Source organism: Canis lupus, chromosome 33 (assembly GCF_048164855.1).
Source record: "Canis lupus baileyi chromosome 33, mCanLup2.hap1, whole genome shotgun sequence".
In the NCBI taxonomy this organism is placed as follows: domain Eukaryota; kingdom Metazoa; phylum Chordata; class Mammalia; order Carnivora; family Canidae; genus Canis; species Canis lupus.
In genome coordinates, this window is record NC_132870.1 from 8,418,394 (window position 1) to 8,439,330 (window position 20,937).

Here is a 20,937-nt window from a genome sequence, read left to right on the forward strand (position 1 = left end):
AGTAGTGGAGAAGCTGACCCTGACTGACTGACTTTTTAGGGAATCAGATATAAAAGGATTGGAAAGTGTGAGTGATTTAATATATTATCCTTTGTTGAATTCTAAACTGCTGCTTACCATAATTAGTTTAGAGCTTTTGCATGATCTTGTATGGACTGGAGCCATTCCCTCCTTCCTATCCTTGAATCCCCAGCATTGGCATGTATTTCGGTTCTCTTTCCCTGACCACTGGCTCTTGTGTGCTCTTCAGGAGTCATCATGAGTTATAAATGACATACACTAAGCCATACAGACACTGCAAAATTTTGTAAGTTCTAACGTGTATAACAGTGTGAATTCATCACCGGAATCAAGATAATAAATAAACATATCCATCACCATGAAAAGTTTGCTCCTGCTCTTTTGTAATTACCCCCTCAAATCCAGTTAACCACTGATCTGCTTTCTGGAACTACAGATGAGTTTGTGTTTTCTAGAATTTTTATATAAAGCAAATACTATACATACAAGTATGCATACAAACATACATATGTACTTTTTTTAAAAAAAAAAACAAGGCTTATGCTCAGTGTGGGGCTTGAACTTATGATCCTGATGTCAAGAGTTGCATGGTCTACCAACCAGCCAGGTTCACATCTCACATCTCAGGTCTACCTGAGCCAGCCAGGTACCCCATATGTACATTTTTATAAGTCCTCTTTATTCAGTGTACTTATTGTGACATTCATCCATATTATTACTGAGTAGTATTCCTTTGCATGATGTAGCCCAACCTGTCCTTTTCCCTGGTGGACATTTATTTCCAGTTTGGAGATATTTCAAATAAAGCTGCCATGGGGGGAAAAAAAAAAGCTGCCATGAACATTTGTGTACAGTCTTTGTGTGGATATATACTTTCATTTCTCTTGGGCAGATACCTAGGAATGGAATGATGGGGTCATATAATGGGTGTATATTTAACTTTTTAAGAAACTGCCAAACTGGGCAACCCCAGTGGTGCAGCGGTTTGGCGCCGCTTGCAGCCTGGGGTGTGATCCTGGAGACCCTGGATCGAGTCCCACGTCAGGCTCTCTGCATGGAGCCTGCTTCTCCCTCTGCCTGTGTCTCTGCCTCTCATTCTCTCTCTGTGTCTCTATAAATAAATAAACAAAATCTTAAAAAAAAAAAAAAAAGAAACTGCCAAACTATTTTCCAAAGTGTTTTTACCATTTTACATTCTTGCCAGTGGTGTGTGAGAGTTTCAGTTTCTCCACATCTTCTCTAACATTTGGTATGTTTTTATTTGTTGTTTTTTTAATTTTAGCCATGTTTCTCAATGTGTAGTAGTATTTATATGATATTGATTTGGATTTCCCTAATAACTAATGATGCTGAACATTTTTTCATTCATTTAGTTGCCATCATGTATTGCCTTTGGTAAATATCTATTCAAATATTTTGCCCATGTATTTTGAGATGATTTTTTAAATTATATTTTGAACTCTTTATGTATTCTGGATTCAGGACCTTTACTTGGTATCTGATTTACTTGATTTCTAGCCTATGGCTTGTTTTCTCATTCTCTTAAGAGTGTCTTTTGAATTAATTTTTGTAAATGGTGTGAGATGTGAACCAAAGTTCTTTCACTTCCCTTTCTTTACATATGGACATCCAAATGTTCCAGCATCATATATTGAATTACCTTTCAACTTTGTTGAAAATCAGTTGGCTGTGTACGTGTGGGTTTATTTTTTGGGCTCCTTATTCTGTTCCATTGATCATTTTTTCTTTCATACCTATACCACAGCTTGATTACAGCTTTATTTTTTTTTAATTGTATTTATTTATTCTTGAGACGCACAGGGAGAGAAAAGCAGAGACATAGGCAGAGGGAGAAGCAAGCTTCATGCAGGGAGCCCCATGTGGGACTCGATTCTGGGATTCCGGGATCGTGCCCTGAGCCAAAGGCAGATGCTTAACTGTTGAGCCACCCAGATGTCCCATGATTACAGCTTTATAATAACAGTTAGACAGGTAGTGTTAGTCCTTCAGCGTTGTTCTTTTTCCATGGATGCTTAGGCTCTTCTAGGTCCTTTGTCTTTTCATGTAAATTTTAGAATCAGCCCATACATGTCGACCAAAAAAAGAAAAACAAAAACAAAAACAAAAAAAACCCTTTTGAGATATTTATTGGGATTACATTGGATCTATAGATCAATTTGTAGGAGAACTGTCCTTTAAATTTCCCTCCTGCATGGTTTCAAATCCCAGCTATATTGCTGAAAGCTGTGTAAAACTTGGGCACTTAGCCTTTTGGAACCTAAATTTTTTCACCTAGAAAATGGAAATGATTATTTACCTACCTCTATGGTAATGTGAGCAGTAAATAAATCAATATTTTTAAAGTGCTTTTGCTCTTATTTTCTAAATATACTTCTGTAGAAATTAAATTTACAGGAAAATAAACTTATTTTTTTTAACTTTGAGCCATCATTTCCCAGACATATTTTCATTAAAATTTAATATTTGGAAAATAGTAGTCCTTCATAGTCAGCAGCCTTTGATTCATGTAAATAAGTGCATCTGAGGTCTCATGCAAGGTAACTTGGCCAAGACTACTCAGCAAGAACAGATGAGAACTTCTTATTTTTAATCTTAAATATTAGCATGAGTTGACAGACTCAGTTTATTCGACATATTTATGTAGTGTCTAATAAATAAATGTCAGCCACTGGGCAAGTTCCTCTCCTGGCGTCTTGGGATTCAAAAATGAGGCCAGTATTTCCACTTCTCACAAAGCCTTTGGACTACTGGAAAATGAAGATAAGCAAACAAATAATTTTAATGTAAACTAATAGGTAAAAATTAAGGGGATTGTGGGAACATAGTTGAAGAGCAGCTAACCTTTAGCTAGGGGGTCAGGGAAGACATTTCAAAAGGAAATGACCTGAAAGCTGAGGTCAGAGGATGAATGGGCAATAGCTAGGTTTGAGAAATGGAGAAGGGAAGATTGGAACTGGGATCCAGAGAGAAAAAGTGTACAATTTGTACTTTATACATAGAACAAACATCTGGATTCAAGAGAGTATGGCACTGTGTGAAACTGGGCAGTCATCAAAGAGTGGCTGGGAGAGCAGGGTCCCGTCATGAAAAACAGTAAAAACAATGCTAAGTAGTTTAACTTTATCCTGATGATTTTAGGCTGTGGAGTAGTAAGATCAGATTTGCAATTTAGAAAGATTCTTTTTGTGTTGAACATGAATTAGAGGGTTGCCTGGGTGGTTCAGTTGGTTGAGCGTCCAATTCTTGATTTTAGCTCAGGTGATGATCTCAGGGTTGTGAGATCGAGCTCCATGCTCAGTGTGGAGTCTGCTTGAAATTCTCCCTCTGCTGCCCCTCCTCCTGCTCTTGCATGCACGCGCGCACACACACACACACACACACACACACACTCTCTCTCTCTCTCTCTCTCTCTCTCTCAAATAAATAAATCTTTTAAAAATGAATTAGAGAAGGCAGGACAGAGGGCAAGGGGATGAGCTATGCAAGAGAGGATGCTCAGCAAGGATAGAGCAGTGTGTAAGGATCAAGACAGGGAGAAAGATGAATGACAGGTTCAGTATTAACTGAATGAGTTTTGGTCAAAGGAAATGCAGGTGTTGATAGCCAAGTTTCAAACCTGAGTTAATTGTTGAACTGTTTTGGTGGTGGTGTCTTTACCTGAGTAGGACATACAGAAAGGGCAGTAGGTTTAGTGTGGAAAAGATAAGTCAGTTTGCTTATGTTGAATTTGAGATGATGTTCATGGAAAGCCCACCCACTCAGAAATGGCATGTTGGAAGCTAGAGATGCAGGTCTTTGGAGAATCATGAGTTCACAGAGACGAAGAGGCTAGATACCATTGGATACCCTGGTAAGTTGTGGGGGAGAACAGGGCTTATGATGAAAAGTGGAGGATCATCACCTTTAAATTACAGGCTTGAGAAGAAGCCCCTAATTTGGTTTTCTCAAACATTTTAAGTACCTTCATTCAGCAGGCACAATGTTTCATGACTCTAGTTGATCACTGAAGTACTACTTCTTTCCCATGATCTCCAGTTACACTCATTTTTGTGTGTGTGTGTGCCAGTTTTGGTATCTTGTAACGGGTCCCATATAAGAAATATAGAGTCTGCCATTCATAGAGTCTGCCATTCACTGAAGTATTTGAGTAACATTGCTCAATGAAATGTCATTATTTTGGAATTATCTTTCATTATTTAGTTACTGGAATGGAATTGAAGAAGCCTAGTTAAATCTTAAGTGTTTCATTTTGTGTTTCTCTAAGGTGTATAAAATAGAAATTAGAAGGGTAAATAATAAAAATAAAAGGGCAGCTGTTTTGAGAATGTGTGCATGGCGGGGTTGGGGGATTGTGTCATATCACCATTATTGCCAAGTGGACTTTGAAGTGGCTTACTGAGAGCTTTAGTGTTTGGAGGGCACAATTTGAATTCTAGTCCAATGTTTTTATTTTATGGGGAAACCAAGGGCTGAGTTTCTTAACCGAAGGGCCGAGTACTTTGCCTTTCATCACAGTAATAGAGCAGAAGTAGAATTAGTACTGGCAACTTCTGATTCCTAGTCTAGTGCTCTTTTGGCAACATGATGATGTTGCCTTCAGGAGTCACATCCATTAGTCACTACACTATCTCTACTACTACTCATACCACACCTACAACACTGTATTATTGAAGGTTAAAAAAGAGTAGCAGGGAAAAGGGGGAAAAAAAGTGATCCATCATTCTAGATGTCAAAGACCTGATGGCATGTCGGACTGAGAGCAGATGCCTTGAGATTTTCGGGGGGTGTTCTGGCTCGTGGTTTATTAGTCCGCATCTCTCTCTGTATAAGCTACTTTGGAGACAACTGACTCTTTACAGTGAGAATTCAGCATGTGTATTTCATTTATCATTTTTGGAATAATGACATTTAATAATTGCTTAATATGAAAGTTATAGTTAGTAAACAAAAGTTTATTACTGCTTTATGAAAAATGAAAATGCTCCCCCAAGGCTAAAATTTTATTTGGTAAGCTACTTAATGGAAGGCTTTGGTTCAATCATAATATTAGCTTGTTATTTCTTTGACTTTACTAAGTCCTCAGTATTATATTAAATGCTTTTGTTTTATGGATGAAAAAACAGGTATACACACACACACACACACACACACACAAATGTATTGGTCTGCTGGTGTAAGATCCTGCTTTTGTTGGTGGTGCTTTGATTGTAATCAAAAAAGGGACTATGCACAGTTGATCAGAATTTATATGGAAATAACACCATGCTCTCCCAGTTAAATAGCCAAACAACAAACACTTGATTCTTGTTGGTAAATTTCTGATTTAGATAATATAGGAAGTTTCTAGTTGTGTCTTTTGTTCAAATTAATCCTTTATATTGACAGATTTTAGCAAAGATCATCAAACTCTCCTAACAGGGAAGTACAACAGTGCTTGGTTGTTCAAGATAAATTAATAGTTGTTTCTTTGTTTCAAGTTATATAACTAAGATTTGATACACTGAACAATAAATAAATGCTTTGGCAATCGTGCTTTTTTCTTCTTTTTCAATTTTGCAAAGTGATTTTCTTTTTTCTTTAACTTTAGGAAACAGATATTGATGACAGATATGGAGATTTGGATTCCAGACCAGATTCTGATATTCCAGAAATTCCACCATCTTCAGATAGAACCCCTGAGATCCTCAAGAAAGCTCTGTCTGGTTTATCTTCAAGGTATGATTGAATGAAGATGACTATAATGGGTGCTCAAGAGAAGTTGTGAGGTTAATGCTGGTCGATGTAATAAATCTCCCTTTTTCTAAGTTTTGGAGCTGTGAAAGAGAAGGCTTTTACCTTTTCACCATATGTGAGGCATGGTACTAAATGCTTGATGTACATTCTTTCATTTAATCCTTGCAGTCTTGTGAAGTATGAGAAAACCAAATCTGAGAGGTTAACTGGGGAAGGTTACAGAGCTAGGAAGATGCAGACCTGGGACTCTTGCCCTAATCTGTCAGATTTCTCAAGTGAATGATCCATTTACCACATCAAGTTACCTTTTCTGGTATTGGAACATCTAAGAAAATTCTGTTTTCTCTGCTCCCCATTTTCAAATGCCAGGTGAAAATAGGTCATCATTTTTTTTTTATTTTTATTTTTATTTTTTTAAGATTTTATTTATTTATTCATGATAGTCACACAGAGAGAGACAGAGAGGCAGAGACATAGGCAGAGGGAGAAGCAGGCTCCATGCACTGGGAGCCCGACGTGGGATTCGATCCCGGGTCTCCAGGATCGCGCCCCGGGCCAAAGGCAGGCGCCAAACCGCTGCGCCACCCAGGGATCCCTCATCATTTTTTTTTAAACTGAGTTTAAAATTATCAGCCCAAACTCTACAAACCCTTTACCATTTTATGTTTACTATAGTTTTGAATGTTTGGTCATCAGCAAATTTGAGCTACTCTTATATTACCCTCCATTGTATGCCTTAGTAATATGAATTATAAAATTTATAAAAGCAAAATAAATATAAGCTTTTATCCAGATTAATGTATGAAATCTTAAATGTTGATATAGAAGAGTGTTTTTCCAACTTTTTTGACTGTGACACACAGTAAGAGATACATTTTACACCACATCCCAAGAGACATACAAATGTGTATTTTAGGTGTTGCAAAAATATTACGAAGCAGTTCTTGCTATTACTGTGTGATGCCCTCTGATTTCTTTTGTTTAATATTGTCCTGTATTGCTGAACAAAAAATGCTGGATGTGACTTACTAAATTGATTTACTATCCATAGGTCAAAACACAAGCCATTGGTTAGCTGTATCTAATAAATGTTGTATGAGTTTTTTTGTTTTTGATTCCTAGCAGATAATCATATTAGAATAAATTGGTTCAAACAGGAGTTTTCATATTTCTTAACCAATAGAACAACTTTTTGCTGTTCGTTACTGAAAACATGATTAGTATTTCAGTCATTATTGATCTCAGTTTTTCCGAGATCATTCACAGATGTTTGCTTTAAAGTATTATCAGGTCTATCTCAGAACTGAAATTTTTCTTATATTGATATTATATAAGAATGATGCTGGATTCCTTTGTGTCATTTATAGTAGATTTTCCTTAATGATGAGGTGTTTTTCTTTTTTTTTTTTTCTGGCATAAAGTAACAATAGCAAATAATAGCAACTGATATTTATTGAATATATACTATGTGCACTACTCCAGGCACTTCACACATATTGACTATTCTCATAGCAACCCTGTAACACAGGTTCAGTCATATAAACCTTTTTTATGAATGAGGAAATTGAGGCACAGAAATGTTATATACGAGGGTCATGCAGTTAGTAAGTGATAGAACCACATTGTGACCCTAGGTATTGTGCTGTTTATAAAAGAATTGGTTTTAAAAAATGAATAATGCATAATATATAACCCCCCAGCCCCAGGCTGCCTGCAACCCAGATTCTTGATGACTCGTGATATTTGTGCCACTAGGAAAATAAGTTTTTAAACCTTACCATTACTTTTGAAGTAAAAACCACTTAATATTTGTAGTACAGTAAGACGTTGTACATCTCATGAATGATTTGAGCAATAAGCATATAACCACTTTACATAATCACTTTTAAGGATGCTGCTTAATTATATACTTTTTAGAAATTTCATTTTTAGCTCATGTAAGTCTTGGAGACATGAGACTTGAATGCAGTTCTTCTTTACTGATTCTGAGTTCCTTTTTCCAAAGCAATCATGAGGTGATGGCTTGAACTCGAAATTAAGACTTTTCTAATGTGATTATGGTAGCATGGTAAAAGAAATAACGAGTTTTAAATTTAGAATCGGGCTATCGTCTGGTTTTTGTAGCAATGATTTTTCTCTCTCATATCATGCTCTGTTTTGAAATCAGTGGTTCTGTCTTAAAAGATGACTTTCAGTTACTGCATCAATGGATATATATGTTTTAAGTATGTTCCTTTACTGGCTTAACTTTGTATTAGGTATTCTTAGGAGATTTGGGGAATCCGTTAAAATAATTAAGGGAATTAAGTCTTTGGCCTTGCTGAAGGAGGATAGTTTTTCTGGGAGGGGGAAAAACTATATAAAAGATAATCAGGAAAAAAAAAAGATAATCAGGATATGTTTCTTGAGAGCTCAGGTTTTAAGTTACCATTGAATTTTTGGATAATATAAAGAAAGTAGGTTTTCTGTTTAAGATCTCTGGTTCTCAGTAGCTACCATCCTTTGAAGTTCAAAGCCAGGCATCTAACAGAGGTACAGATGGACGTTGGCAACATCCTTACCTGGGGACTGATTTCTGACACCTACATAATATTCTCTTCTGAAGGTTCTCAATGATCCCAAGTCTGAGGGGTCAGTTATAAAGGAGAGCTAAATACACTTCTGGGTTTCATACAGACAAGACAGGATTATTATCAGGAGACTGGCTTCTGGTCCTTTATTTACTTCTGACTAGCCCTCTGACGTAGCCCAGTTCCCAGTCTATTCATTAATCCACAAAGAGTTATGTCTGTAAAAGCAAATGGAACTTCTCAGCTGTAGCATTTTTTGACTCTCTACTCACTTCAGTTCAGCCCTAAAAGTTACAGTCTCATGAGAAATTGGTGAGTCTACATAGTTTGTTACACAGTAGAGGGAAATAGAGTTGGGTAAGTACAATTTGACCACTTCATAAAAAACCTGGGAAGCTAGATGAAAGAGTTTCAATTCAGTGTTGTTGGCATTTTAGAACTTGAGTGCAGAAATGACATCCTAAAAGGCATATTTAAGAAATATCTAGACTGTATAGGAGAGTGATTGAAAGCAGGGAATGCAATCAATATTTGACAAATGGGTGAAGTCAGCTAATATTTCTTTCTATAGACAGGACAATGAAGGCCTGTGCTTTGAACACTGTGTGTGTATATGTGTGTGTATACACACATATATGTATGTATGTTACTATAAGGTGAATCCAGATCTCTTGTAACATAATTTCAATGCTATCATTAGAATTAATAAAACCCAGAAAAGTCTTAAAAAAAAACTTTACTGTGAGTTCAGTATAAAAGGACTGTAGAATGAATAAAACAGGGGGAAAGGAATTTTAAATTCAGAAATACCATGCATTTATAGGTATTATTAGAATCCTTTTGGTTTTACATAGTGGCTGCTGACATTTTTCATGACATGGCCACAGAAAGAGTGACAGTACTTGTAAAATACGCTGGGGATGAGTGTGAGTCTCCTGGGTATGGAGGGAGGGCCACTGGGCACCCCGTGCCCTTACTGACACCCAGAGGATCCAGGGAGATTAGTTCTCAGGCTAGCCAGGCATATGGCAGAGAAGCTCTGCCCTAAGGAACATGAGAAGGCCCACAGATGTGGAAATGCTTTTGTACTTCAGGCTCCTGTCCCTAAGTGAGGAAAACCAGCAGCTTACTTTGAGAACTAGAAGGAAGTGAAGGAAGTGGCCTTGTCCTTAGTGACTGACGACCTCGTGTCCTCTGAAATTTCAGTTAAACCACTATGCTCTGCAGTTTCACTTCTGTGTTAACCTTTCTTTACTTTTTCTCATTGGAAAGCTGTGTTCTCTAAACCATCCTAATAAAATCATTATTGTTTTTATCTGCCACCCAAAAGGATAGAGCATCTTTTCAGAGGGCTTTTCTTCCCTTCTGAATAACCCTGGTGGGGTGTGCACATGTACACATTGACCATTTCACTGCCTAGCCTGGTGATTCATCTTCAATCATGCTGAACAAAAAATCATTTCTTTCTTTGGCTAACATAATTTTTACACTTAATTTAGCTCTAAGTAAGTGAATCAATGCTGTTTGTTTGGCTTTTGTTTTCATTATTATTGTATAAGGTGAAGTAAGGGATTCTTTTTTTTTTTTAATTTTTATTTATTTATGATAGTCACACACACACACACACACACACACACAGAGAGGCAGAGACATAGGCAGAGGGAGAAGCAGGCTCCATGCACCAGGAGCCCGACATGGGATTCCATCCCGGGTCTCCGGGATCGTGCCCTGGGCCAAAGGCAGGCGCCAAACCGCTGCGCCACCCAGGGATCCCGAAGTAAGGGATTCTTAAGAGGAGTTTAGGAAAATCCATACTGAGACCACACAAAAAACTTTAGGAAAGAATACATTAAATGCTAACTGAATAAACATTTTCTCTGTAGGTGGAAAAACTGGTGGATTCGTGGAATTCTTACTCTAACTATGATTTCGTTGTTTTTCCTGATCATCTACATGGGATCCTTTATGCTGATGCTTCTTGTAAGTGTTTTACATTTACCTAAGTATTTCTTGCTTTGTTTTTCAGCACTGATCTGATTGAAGTAATTTGAGCATTTCATGAAAAAGAAGGTAGTTCAAGATTTGCTAACAGCAAATTTAGTTCCCTTAGGCATCTTCTAGTTCATGAAATGACCTGCACCAATTTTTTTCTGTTTGCAAAATGGCCATTCAGTGTGTTCACTCAGCAGAGACCAAGTATACATAATAAATACGTCTTGCCAAGCATTAGATATTGCTTACACACACATGATTTTATCATATAGGACTATTAGCTAGATCCCTAATTTCAAAGAACTCAATCTAATGGCAGAGACATATATAAGTAACCATGTGAATAAATAGTATAATACATAAGTGGGTGAGTACTGTGATAGACATTGTTGGTTGAACACAGTAAAAAAATATCTAATCCAGCCACTCCTGATCTTCTCAGGGTGAACCCATAGAAGGCAGTGAGTGCCAGCGACCACCACTTGGGCCTTTCAGGAGTGAGTGTGTGCAGACCACTTTTCAGTGCTGTGTGCTGAGTGTCAGGGCAGGGGATGAAGGGATTGGGTTATAGCTGACAGCTCAGTAAGGCTTGGTGGAGGAGGGGACCTTTCAGTGGACCTGAGGGTATATCAGGGTGGAGTGAGCGCTGAGCAAACGCCTAAATGGCTGGATGCGTCAGAACAAGGTGAGCATTACTCTTCCTGGAGCACCTTTGAACTTGCAAAAGTAATTGGAGATCAGATTCTGAAGGCCCTTGCAATACTGTGTGAAGAAGTTTGGGATTTATTTGTAAAGCACTGGGGAGCCATTGAAAATATTGGGGATCACTTAAATTATTATTCCCCTTTAGAAGGTACTTTTGATCTAAGACATTGACGAACATGAACGTTCTTGATACTTGGATTCAGGCTGGTTTGGTGGGCTCCCTGTGAGTAAGTTAACATTTTTCTCCAAACTAAACTGTTTGGTATGGTAACTCAGGCCAGAATTTGTAGATAAAGGCTAATTTTTAACCACTCATTAATGAGAAAATTCAAAACACTTTTTAAAAAATTTTATTGGAGTTCAATTTGCCAACATATAACACCCAGTGCTCATCCCAGTAAGTGCCCCCCTCAGTGCCCATCACCCAGTCACCCCAACCCCCCGCCCACTTCCCCTTCCACTACCTCTAGTTTATTTCCCAGAGTTAGGTGTCTCTCATGTTTTGTCACCCTCACTGATGTTTTCACTCATTTTCTCTCCTTTCCCTTTATTCCCTTTCACTAATTTTTATATTCCCCAAATGAATGAGACCATATAATGTTTGTCCTTTTCCGATTGACTTATTTCACTCAGCACAGTACCCTCCAGGTCCCTCCATGTTGAAGCAAATGGTGGGTATTTGTCGTTTCTAATGGCTGAGTAATATTCCATTGTATACGTAAACCACATCTTCTTTATCCATTTATCTTTCGATGGACACTGAGGCTCCTTTCACAGTTTGGCTATTGTGAACATTGCTGCTATAGACACTGGGGTGCAGGTGTCCCGGCGTTTCACTGCATCTGTATCTTTGGGGTAAATCCCTAGCAGTGCAATTGCTGGAAAACACTTTTTTTTAAAATTGAAGTTCGATTTGCCAACATATAGTATAGTACCAAGTGCTCATCCCTTCAAGTGCCCTCCTCAGTGCCCATCACCCAGTCACCCCGTTCCCCCCACCTGCCTCAAAACACTTTTAGAGACATCCTCACATATTTGGACTCTGATTTAAAAAAAAGAATCATAAGCATACCTAAAGTACTTAGGCTCTCTTGTCTCTCTTTCTACTATGAGGGGAAAATACCATTTTATTACAAGTTCTTCCTTTCATTGGTGAGCTTAATCAGCAAAGAATATTAAAAATCTAGTTAAAGTAGATTTGAACTCTTATTGCTTTTACTTAGGTTTTTGCAGTGCATGCACACACAGGCACACATGTGCACATGCATCCATACTTATGTTGTATTTATGGTATTCACATTAAGGAAATATGGATGAATAAACACATAGGCACACATTGTTGGTATTCAATTGATACTACTTTTATGTGTTATAAAGTCTTATTTATATTCATATCACTCACGAGGTCATTTATATTTTGAGAAGTATGCATTGTATCTAGCTTGAATTTGCCCTACAATATCAACATTCATAAATGACTAATTCAAGGGAATTTTATTGAAAACTTATTTCTAGGAAATGATAGTTACTACTTTAAGATGGAACTCAAGGGATCCCTGGGTGGCGCAGCGGTTTAGCGCCTGCCTTTGGCCCAGGGCGCGATCCTGGAGACCCAGGATCGAATCCCACATCAGGCTCCCGGTGCATGGAGCCTGCTTCTCCCTCTGCCTGTGTCTCTGCCTCTCTCTCTCTCTCTCTGTGACTATCATAAAAAAATAAAAAATTAAAAAAATTAAAAAAAAAAATAAGATGGAACTCAAAACATGAGTAATGAATAATAAGATGTTCCTTAAAATAAAAAGAGCTTTTTTTCCTTCAGCCTTCTACTTATAGTATTGTAGCATTCATAGCTTGCAGTCATACGTTCTAAGTGATGGAGATACTAAAGCATATTTTGATATAGAGGCAGATAACATAACAGGCTCCCCGCCTCGTCTCCTTGGAAATGCCTATAAGTTTTAATTTACATTATATAATTTATAATATACTACTTACAACTAAATTATATATTTAGTTTATTTTTTCATATTGTGAGAGTTATACAAGTGTGTTAAAATTACTTTGGGAAATTGATAATTTTTTGAAAATCACTCCTAACCCTATCATCAACTACCAAAACCCAATTAATACTTCTGTTTTTCTTTTATCTCTTTTATGTATTAAAAAATCATGGCTATAGTCATAATATGACTAGACTTTTGTATCCTGCTTTTCAAACTAAATATCATATCGACTGTTTTGTGTTGTTCCACCATCTTTACAGCCATCAACTTCATTAAAAATTTTTTTTTAACATTTTATTTATTTATTTGCGAGAAAGAAAGTGCACATGTGTGCCAATGAACTGGGGAAGGATCACAGGGGGAGGGAGAGAGAATCTGAAGCACACTCCTCACTTAGCTCAGAGCCCTGTGGGGGCTTCAATCCCATGAAATCATAACCGAAACCAAGGGTCAGACCTTCAACCAACTGAGCCACCCAGACAGCCCCTATCAACTTTAACACATGCATTGACTCAGTGGAATGGAATGCATCATAAGTTATGAACCACTGTGCTATTTTCAGACATTCAAGTTATGTTTTGGTTTTTCTTTATGTTGAATAACACTATCCTGAACATGTTCTTTTTCACATGCAGGATTATTTTCTTTTACTTTTTAAGATTTCATTTGTTTATTCATGAGAGAAACAGAGAGAGAGAGAGAGGCAGGCAGAGACACAGGCAGAGGGAGAAGCAGGCTCCGTGCAGGGAGCCTGACATGGGACTCGATCCCGGGTCTCCAGGATCACGCCCTGAGCTGAAGGCGGCGCTAAACCGCTGAGCCACCTGGGCTGCCCAGGATTATTTTCTTTGAATAGATTCCCGAAGTGAAAATGGGCACTTTTATTTGGATAACCCACGGATAACCATAGTTTGAACTCAACATATCCAAATCTGAACTTCTGTTTCATCCCCAGCCATTCTGCATAAATCTTTCCAGATGTTATTCTGTGTTCCCCAGTCTCTCTTAGCCACCCTTCCCCCGCCCTGCAGTTTCCTCCACCAGAAAATCCAGCCGGTTCTACTTCCTCATTTTCTTATTCTGTATACTATCCCCCTCTGCCACTGGCCCAGTTAAAGAGTCATCTGCATTTGGGTGAATGGTGGTATCTTGCCTGCCTTACTCTTTCTACTTTTGCTGCTGCTCTAGTCCATTCTTTCTACCTCTCTTATCCCCAACCCATACATCTGATCATGTCCCTTAGTGATCAGCCTGAACTCCTTTGTGTACTGCTTGGTGCTGCTTGCTGTGATTCTGTGACCAGGCTTGTCTCTGCTTCTCAACCCCATCTTTGCGTCTCAGCAACTCTGAACTACCTGTAGTTCTCTAACATGTGTCATCCTCTCCAGTGTATGTGATTCTATATATCCTTCTCTGTCCCAACTGCAGCCTGTCCCCCTTGCCAGCCACAGGTGTTTTGTTTGCTCATGCTTACATCCATGTGGCTATTTCGACGTGGTATTGTAGCCACTTGTGTCTTCCCTGACAGGCTATACCTCTCTGAGGAAAGATGTCCTATATTATTTCTCCAAATCCTCCATAACTAGCAGAGTCAGCATTTACATATTGATGGTGGTTTTTAAGGCTCTTAATACATTTATGGGGCCAGCAGAGCCCTACATTGGTATGTTGCTACCGGTATTGATTATGGGGCCAGCAGAGCCCTACCAATGTATGTTGCTACCGGTGTTGATGGCCTGGAAATTTAGTTTCCATGTGATCACCCAGCCTGGAAGATGCACATATATTTTAAGGATTTTAGCTATGTTGTTTTGAATCCTCCATTTGCTTTTATCCCAGTAGCTCTATATTGATTCTACTTGCAAACTGTGATTGACAGTCATATAAATATATATGTATGTGCTATTAAAAGTAGTTTTTCCCCCCTCGGTAAAATACCATGTATAGTGCTAATGGCTGTTCTTGAGCAAATGTGTTCATTTAGCAAATAGAAATTGCATCAGTACATCTGATATTTTAAAAGCCTTTGGTTCTACAAATAGCATGGCTTTGCCATTGTATTTAAATGTCTATCATTGTCTCCATTCTGTGATTATTTTAAAAAATGACTTTTGACATTATATTCAAAGCTTACTTGAAGGATGCTATTTGAATTTCTTCTTGTCTTTATGTTATAAAACAGTAATGACTTTTTCTTAAAAAAAATACTTATAGTAGTTTGGCCTAGTATTTTCTTATCGTGTGGCTGAGGGGGCACAATTACTTTAAATATGTACATGTAATAGGTAAAATGGGAAATACAACTTAAGAACATCCTGAACACTAGCTTTAGGAAAGCTAATTTGTGGAAAGCTTAAAAGAAACACCAAAGTATTCTTGGGCAGAGTTTGGTAAGCTTTTTAAAGAAGCAGGTGAAAATATTTTAGGTTTTAAGGAACCACATATTTCTCAGTCACATCATGTTTGGGTTTTGTTTTTAACTTTTTAAAAACAAAATCTGAGGCACCATGGTGGCTCAGTTGGTTAAGCATCAGTTTTTGGTTAAGATCATGATCCCAGGATCCTGGGGACTCAATGGGGAGTCTGCTTCTCTCTCTCCCTCTCACTCTGTCCCTGCTCTTGCTCTTTCTCTTTCAAATAAGTAAGTAAAAATCTAAAAAAAAATATATACGTATAATATATACATATGTGTGTGTATGTGTATAGATATAATTGTTCTTAGGTGCAGGGCTGTACTAAACCAAGCCCTTGGATATACTCTCTAGAGACTGAAAAAGTTAGTCTGCTACGTTCACAAAGATTTCAGTCTCTTGGTTCATGGTAATAAGTGTTCAACTTGCCAATTGCTCTTGAAGTTTTGGAGTTGATTTAAGGCAAGCGTTACGTATACCCAAGTTGATGGATACAGCAGTTTGAAGGACTATTAAGTAGACCATCAAAAAAGGATTTGTAAATATTAATCCATTTATTATGAATGTACATAGGACACTGTGCAAACAAAAACACATAGAATCAGTTGACTGGCTGACGTGGCTGCAAATGTAGAAGGCTGTTTATAATTTGCCAGTGTAGCACCACTTGGATTGATGAGAGATGTATGCAGCTGGCTATATGAGAGTTAGCACAGCTGGAAGAATAAAAAGATTGTGCCCAAACCCTGCTGGGTGACAGGGTATAGATGTTTTAACCATTTGTTCTGACAGTATCTTTATCTTTAGAAAGCATACCAGGATGTAAAAAAATACATATAAGCAAACTTGCACATATGATTGTTTTCGTAGGGTAACTCAAGAAACAAAATGGACAAAAAGATTGTCCATCTTAAGATGGACTAATGAAATGAAATAGTAATGAGGGATAAAGCCTAGTCAATTGAGACCAACCAGACTCTATCCCTGTTGATTTGCTTACCCCTCTGAAATATCACTTGATTTTAGAAACACCAACTATTGAACTTCTGCTGCTGACATTTAGAATAATTAAAAATGGGCAGGCTAAAGATTTTTAAAATACGTATGACAACAAACTGTGTGTTAAAGGATGAAGCACAAATGTAAACACTAAGAGATGTATGTTAATGTATTCTCTTGGTTTCAGGTTCTAGGCATCCAAGTGAAATGCTTCCATGAAATTATCACTATAGGTTATAGAGTCTATCGCTCTTATGACCTGCCATGGTTTAGAACATTAAGCTGGTAAGTAATTTAAAGCTGTTTCAGATATGAACATTTGACTCTTTTCTAAAGTTTGAAAAGGAAGCATCCTGATTGGTCAGTATCACACAGTTGATGGTATAGATTGATTTCTGGAGGAAGATAAATAAAAAGAATGTAACTGGATTTTGAAAAGAAGAAAATCACCTGTAAGTCTCCCATCCCAATGCAACTATTTTCATTTCTTTCAGTCTTTGTAGAGATACTTTATATCTGTATATATCTTCCTCTTTAAAAAACATCATATTGGACACATTTTTATATCCTTTATAATGATAATTTTAATAAAATTTCATTTTGTAAAATGTTATAAATATGCATGATTTGCTTTATTTTGCCTCAGTTGACATGAGACCACACACAAAATTAGATTATCTCTACAAAGAGTGATAGATGAGATACGAAAATAGTTGTGGGTTTTCTGTTTTGTTTCTTGAGTGGCTTATTCAAGGGAAGGAAAGCCTAGGATAAATAGCTGTCTCCTTCCTACCCTCACTGGCCCACCTCCCTGTAGGCTTTGGGGACAGGGCAGGGATGGGGTATGTATGTGGAGGACACAGAGAGAGGAATGATGGCTCCTAACTTTGTTGTTCCTGGTTTGATCTTGTCTTCAGGCCTGGGACCCCATGACATGCGACCTGGAGGGTAGTTGGAGGGAAGAGTAAGACTCTTGGAGGGGGCAGTATAAGGCAACCTTATAAGTAGCACTGGCAATTACCAGCCCATGAAATATTGTATATGTACAAATACATGTAAAAATTAGTTTAAAAAGTCATGTGATTTTAATATTTAAAGTCTTATATATCTTTACAACTTTTTAGCTAGGATTTTTAGTTATTAAGACTTTTATCAGGAAACATGATAATATGATTATTCATTATTAACTAGCCATGCCTTTGAATATAGTTTTAAGATTATTATCAGCCAGAGGGTCCAGTGTCTTAAGAAAACAAATGTATCACCTTTGAGGTTTAAAGGGGTCAAAAAATAGTTTCTTGGTTTTGGTAATAGCTAATTTTCCCTTATAGCAGGTTTTTCTCATGAAGGGCAAAATATATGGGAAATGTTAGGTAGATTAAGCAGTTAGGGAACAATTAAATGCTAAACCATGAAGGATTGATTGATTCTAGGTATAGGAGGAAAAAAAACTAAGGATGGGCTCCAGTGATTGTAGAAGTCTTTATGGAGAAGGTGAGAAACAAACTATCACTTGAAATAAAGACAAATTTTGGATAGAAAAGAGTGTTCTGGATTGGGGAGGACACACTCATCAGGTTCTAGATGGGGAATGGAGGAGGCACATGCCACAGATGGAGAGACTTTTCCTGGGCAGAATAATGGGGAAAAAGTTGGATTGGTGGGCTAGAGTAGGCCTTGATAGCCTTAGAGAGGAGTCAAAGACCGTTTCCATTGTAAGAGAATGGAAAATGGTATTACAGCTAATAGAAATGAGAATACTTTAACTTTGAAAACATTGGGATCTGATTCAGCCCATGACAACTAGAAGGGAAATTGTTCCTTTCCTCCTCTGCTCTCCTGACCACCTGGAACTCTGCTCTTCAAAGGAAGAGGGAGAGAAGAACTCTGAGGCAGTGTCTCTCAGCCTTTTCCCCTGGCTCACACAAGCTGCCATCAGCAAAATGTCACGGTTGATCCATCAAAGGATGGATCCCTCCTAGAGGGAAAGGATATACCAGGCAGAGCTGGGTGGAGGGATAGGTGATTACACAGTGTAAAGAGGTTTCTCTTAGAGATTTTTACCTGCCGCTTGCTCCCATCACCCACTACTACTTCTTAAGAATCACTGTGCCACTGGAATCCATCTGTTACATGGAGGAGAGGAAGAAAGACACCAGTATGCACAGGGCAGTGAAGAGAGAGGTCAGAGGTTAAATTACCTCTTTGTGCTTTCCCCTTTGATTTTCCTTAAGGCAGGTGGGGGTTTGGCATAGGATCTGCCATATTAAAAGGCTTTAGAGCTGTGAGTAGTTGGGAGTGAATTTTCATTATAATCAGTACTGAATGTGTGTATCTGTGTGTGTCTATGAGAGAGAAAGAATGTGTGTGTTTGTGTATGTGTAGCATTTTTTACATTGTTTCCCAATGTGTCTGGCATTAGATTTTGACCTAAGTAGAGGCATGAGCTATTTTCAGTCAATTTTTGTTGATGGATACATTTGGAATTGAGTTTAAAAGCAGAAAAACATGTTTTGGAATATCTTAAACCTGCCTACTTAATTTGGTTTTTGATCTTTGTGGGATCATCAAAATGTAGAGAATAGTCTTTTGAGTTTCACAGGGAAAGAAGGCTTCGAATATAAAAAAGGCTAATTGTTTTTGAATTATAGGTACTTTCTACTGTGTGTAAACTACTTTTTCTATGGAGAGACTGTAGCTGATTATTTTGCTACATTTGTTCAAAGAGAAGAGCAACTCCAATTCCTCATTCGCTATCATAGATTTATATCATTTGCCCTCTATCTGGCAGGTAAGGAAAATAGTATTGATATGTTGCTAGTATATGTTACGTGTTTATTTTTACTTCATGTGATTTAAATTCACAACCTTCTTTGTTACATTTTAACCCAGCTTCTCTTTTCACCTGTCCTGTGTATAAAGCTGTTTCTCTCATTGTGGTCTTAAATAGCAGTTACTCCCTAATGTGACTAATAAGAAGTACAGACTCATTTGTCCACAGATTTCAAAATTTCCTTTGGAAATTGTAATAAAGAAGCTTTTTAATATATGAATTGGTTGTTAACCAAGTATAATTTACAAATAAATTTTTGCATATATCTTGCTTTATTCGTTCCCAGGAAATAGTGTTCATATAGAATTAATCAGGGTATTTAGTTTTACGGACATGTTTTATTTTATATTCTTTATATACATTTATATATATATATATATAAATGTCATATGCATATTTGTTTATTGTATAGTATTTTTATGATTTTATTTTTAAAGATTGGATTCATTCTAGAGACAAGGGAGGGAAAGAGAGAGCATGTAAGGGGTGGGGCAGAAGGAGTGGGAAGAGAGAGGGAGAGAGACTCTCAAGAAGACTCCCTGCTGAGCACAGAGCCTAACTCTTGTCTTGATCTCAAGATCCTAAGATCACGATCTGAGCTGAAATCAAGAGTCAGACGCTTAACCAACTAAGCCATCCAGGCACTGTCATTATTTTCATTTTAAAGGAGGATATGAACTTTGAGTTCTACTTTAGCTCTTAATAGTTACTGTTGTAGTTCTTAAGAGTTTTCCAATAAATAAGTTCTCAGTACAATTTTGGAAACTGAATACAACATGGGTTTTCTATTTCTCGTTAAAATAGACATACGCAGAATATATGAGGAAGTGTGTCAGGTTCTCTAGAAGTATGTCATTTTATTCAGTTGTTATGTTGTTCCTTCAAAGTGTTCCCGTTTTAATAAAGCCTTCCTCAGATCCTGGTCTGATTTTGTTTCTGAATCTAGAAAGTCAGAAAGTGAAACACAATCTGAAATGATAATAGTAATTTTCAGAGAATCATTTTTGGGGTAGGAGGAACCTGCATTTTCTCAAGAGTTTTCTTCTTTTTGCATTCAGGTTTTTGTTTTTTGTTTTTTTTGTTGTTGTTGTTGTTTTTGCATAGTCTAGTTTTCTGAGTCTGTTTACTATATTTTTAAAAATTATTACTAATACATCTAAAGAAAGTACATTCTTAGGAAAAGATATTGAAAGGTATTCCTGTTCTTTCAAGGGCATAAGAAATTACTCATTTTAGTTCTTCAGTTTTAAATTTGAATTAGTTTAGAAGAATCATGATGACAGAGAGATTATTGATGACCAATACCAGCTAAGATTTGGGAAAGAAAAACACTTGACTCTGATTCTGTGTTTATCAAAGCACATATGTGACATTTTTTTCTTGGTAGAAACTTTGAGTGTTTTATCTCACTAATCAAACCAGTGCACTGATAAATGTAAGGTAGATATTGGGATGGATTCTTTACTGTTATTAGAGAGAAGAATACAGTGCCTTCTCACTTTATATATAGACTGGCAAGACTTTATTGGTATTTTGAATTTTAAAAACAGTTATTAGCAAGAAATATGTCTGTAGTGGCTTCTGCTGCTGAACCCAACAACTTTATGTTATTTCATAAGATCATTCTTGTACTTGCTGATAACAAAGTT

At 37.3% G+C, this 20,937-nt stretch overlaps 1 protein-coding gene across 1 annotated transcript in view; it reads left to right on the forward strand.

Moving 5' to 3' along the window:
- Positions 1-20,937, forward strand: part of CDS1 (CDP-diacylglycerol synthase 1) — a 67,452-nt gene that overhangs the window by 15,362 nt on the left and 31,153 nt on the right. The window contains exons 2-5 of the mRNA XM_072810649.1: positions 5,630-5,757; positions 10,229-10,325; positions 16,643-16,740; positions 19,107-19,246. Of these exons, the coding sequence (XP_072666750.1) occupies positions 5,630-5,757; positions 10,229-10,325; positions 16,643-16,740; positions 19,107-19,246 (463 nt within the window). The remainder of the gene's footprint in view (positions 1-5,629; positions 5,758-10,228; positions 10,326-16,642; positions 16,741-19,106; positions 19,247-20,937) is intronic.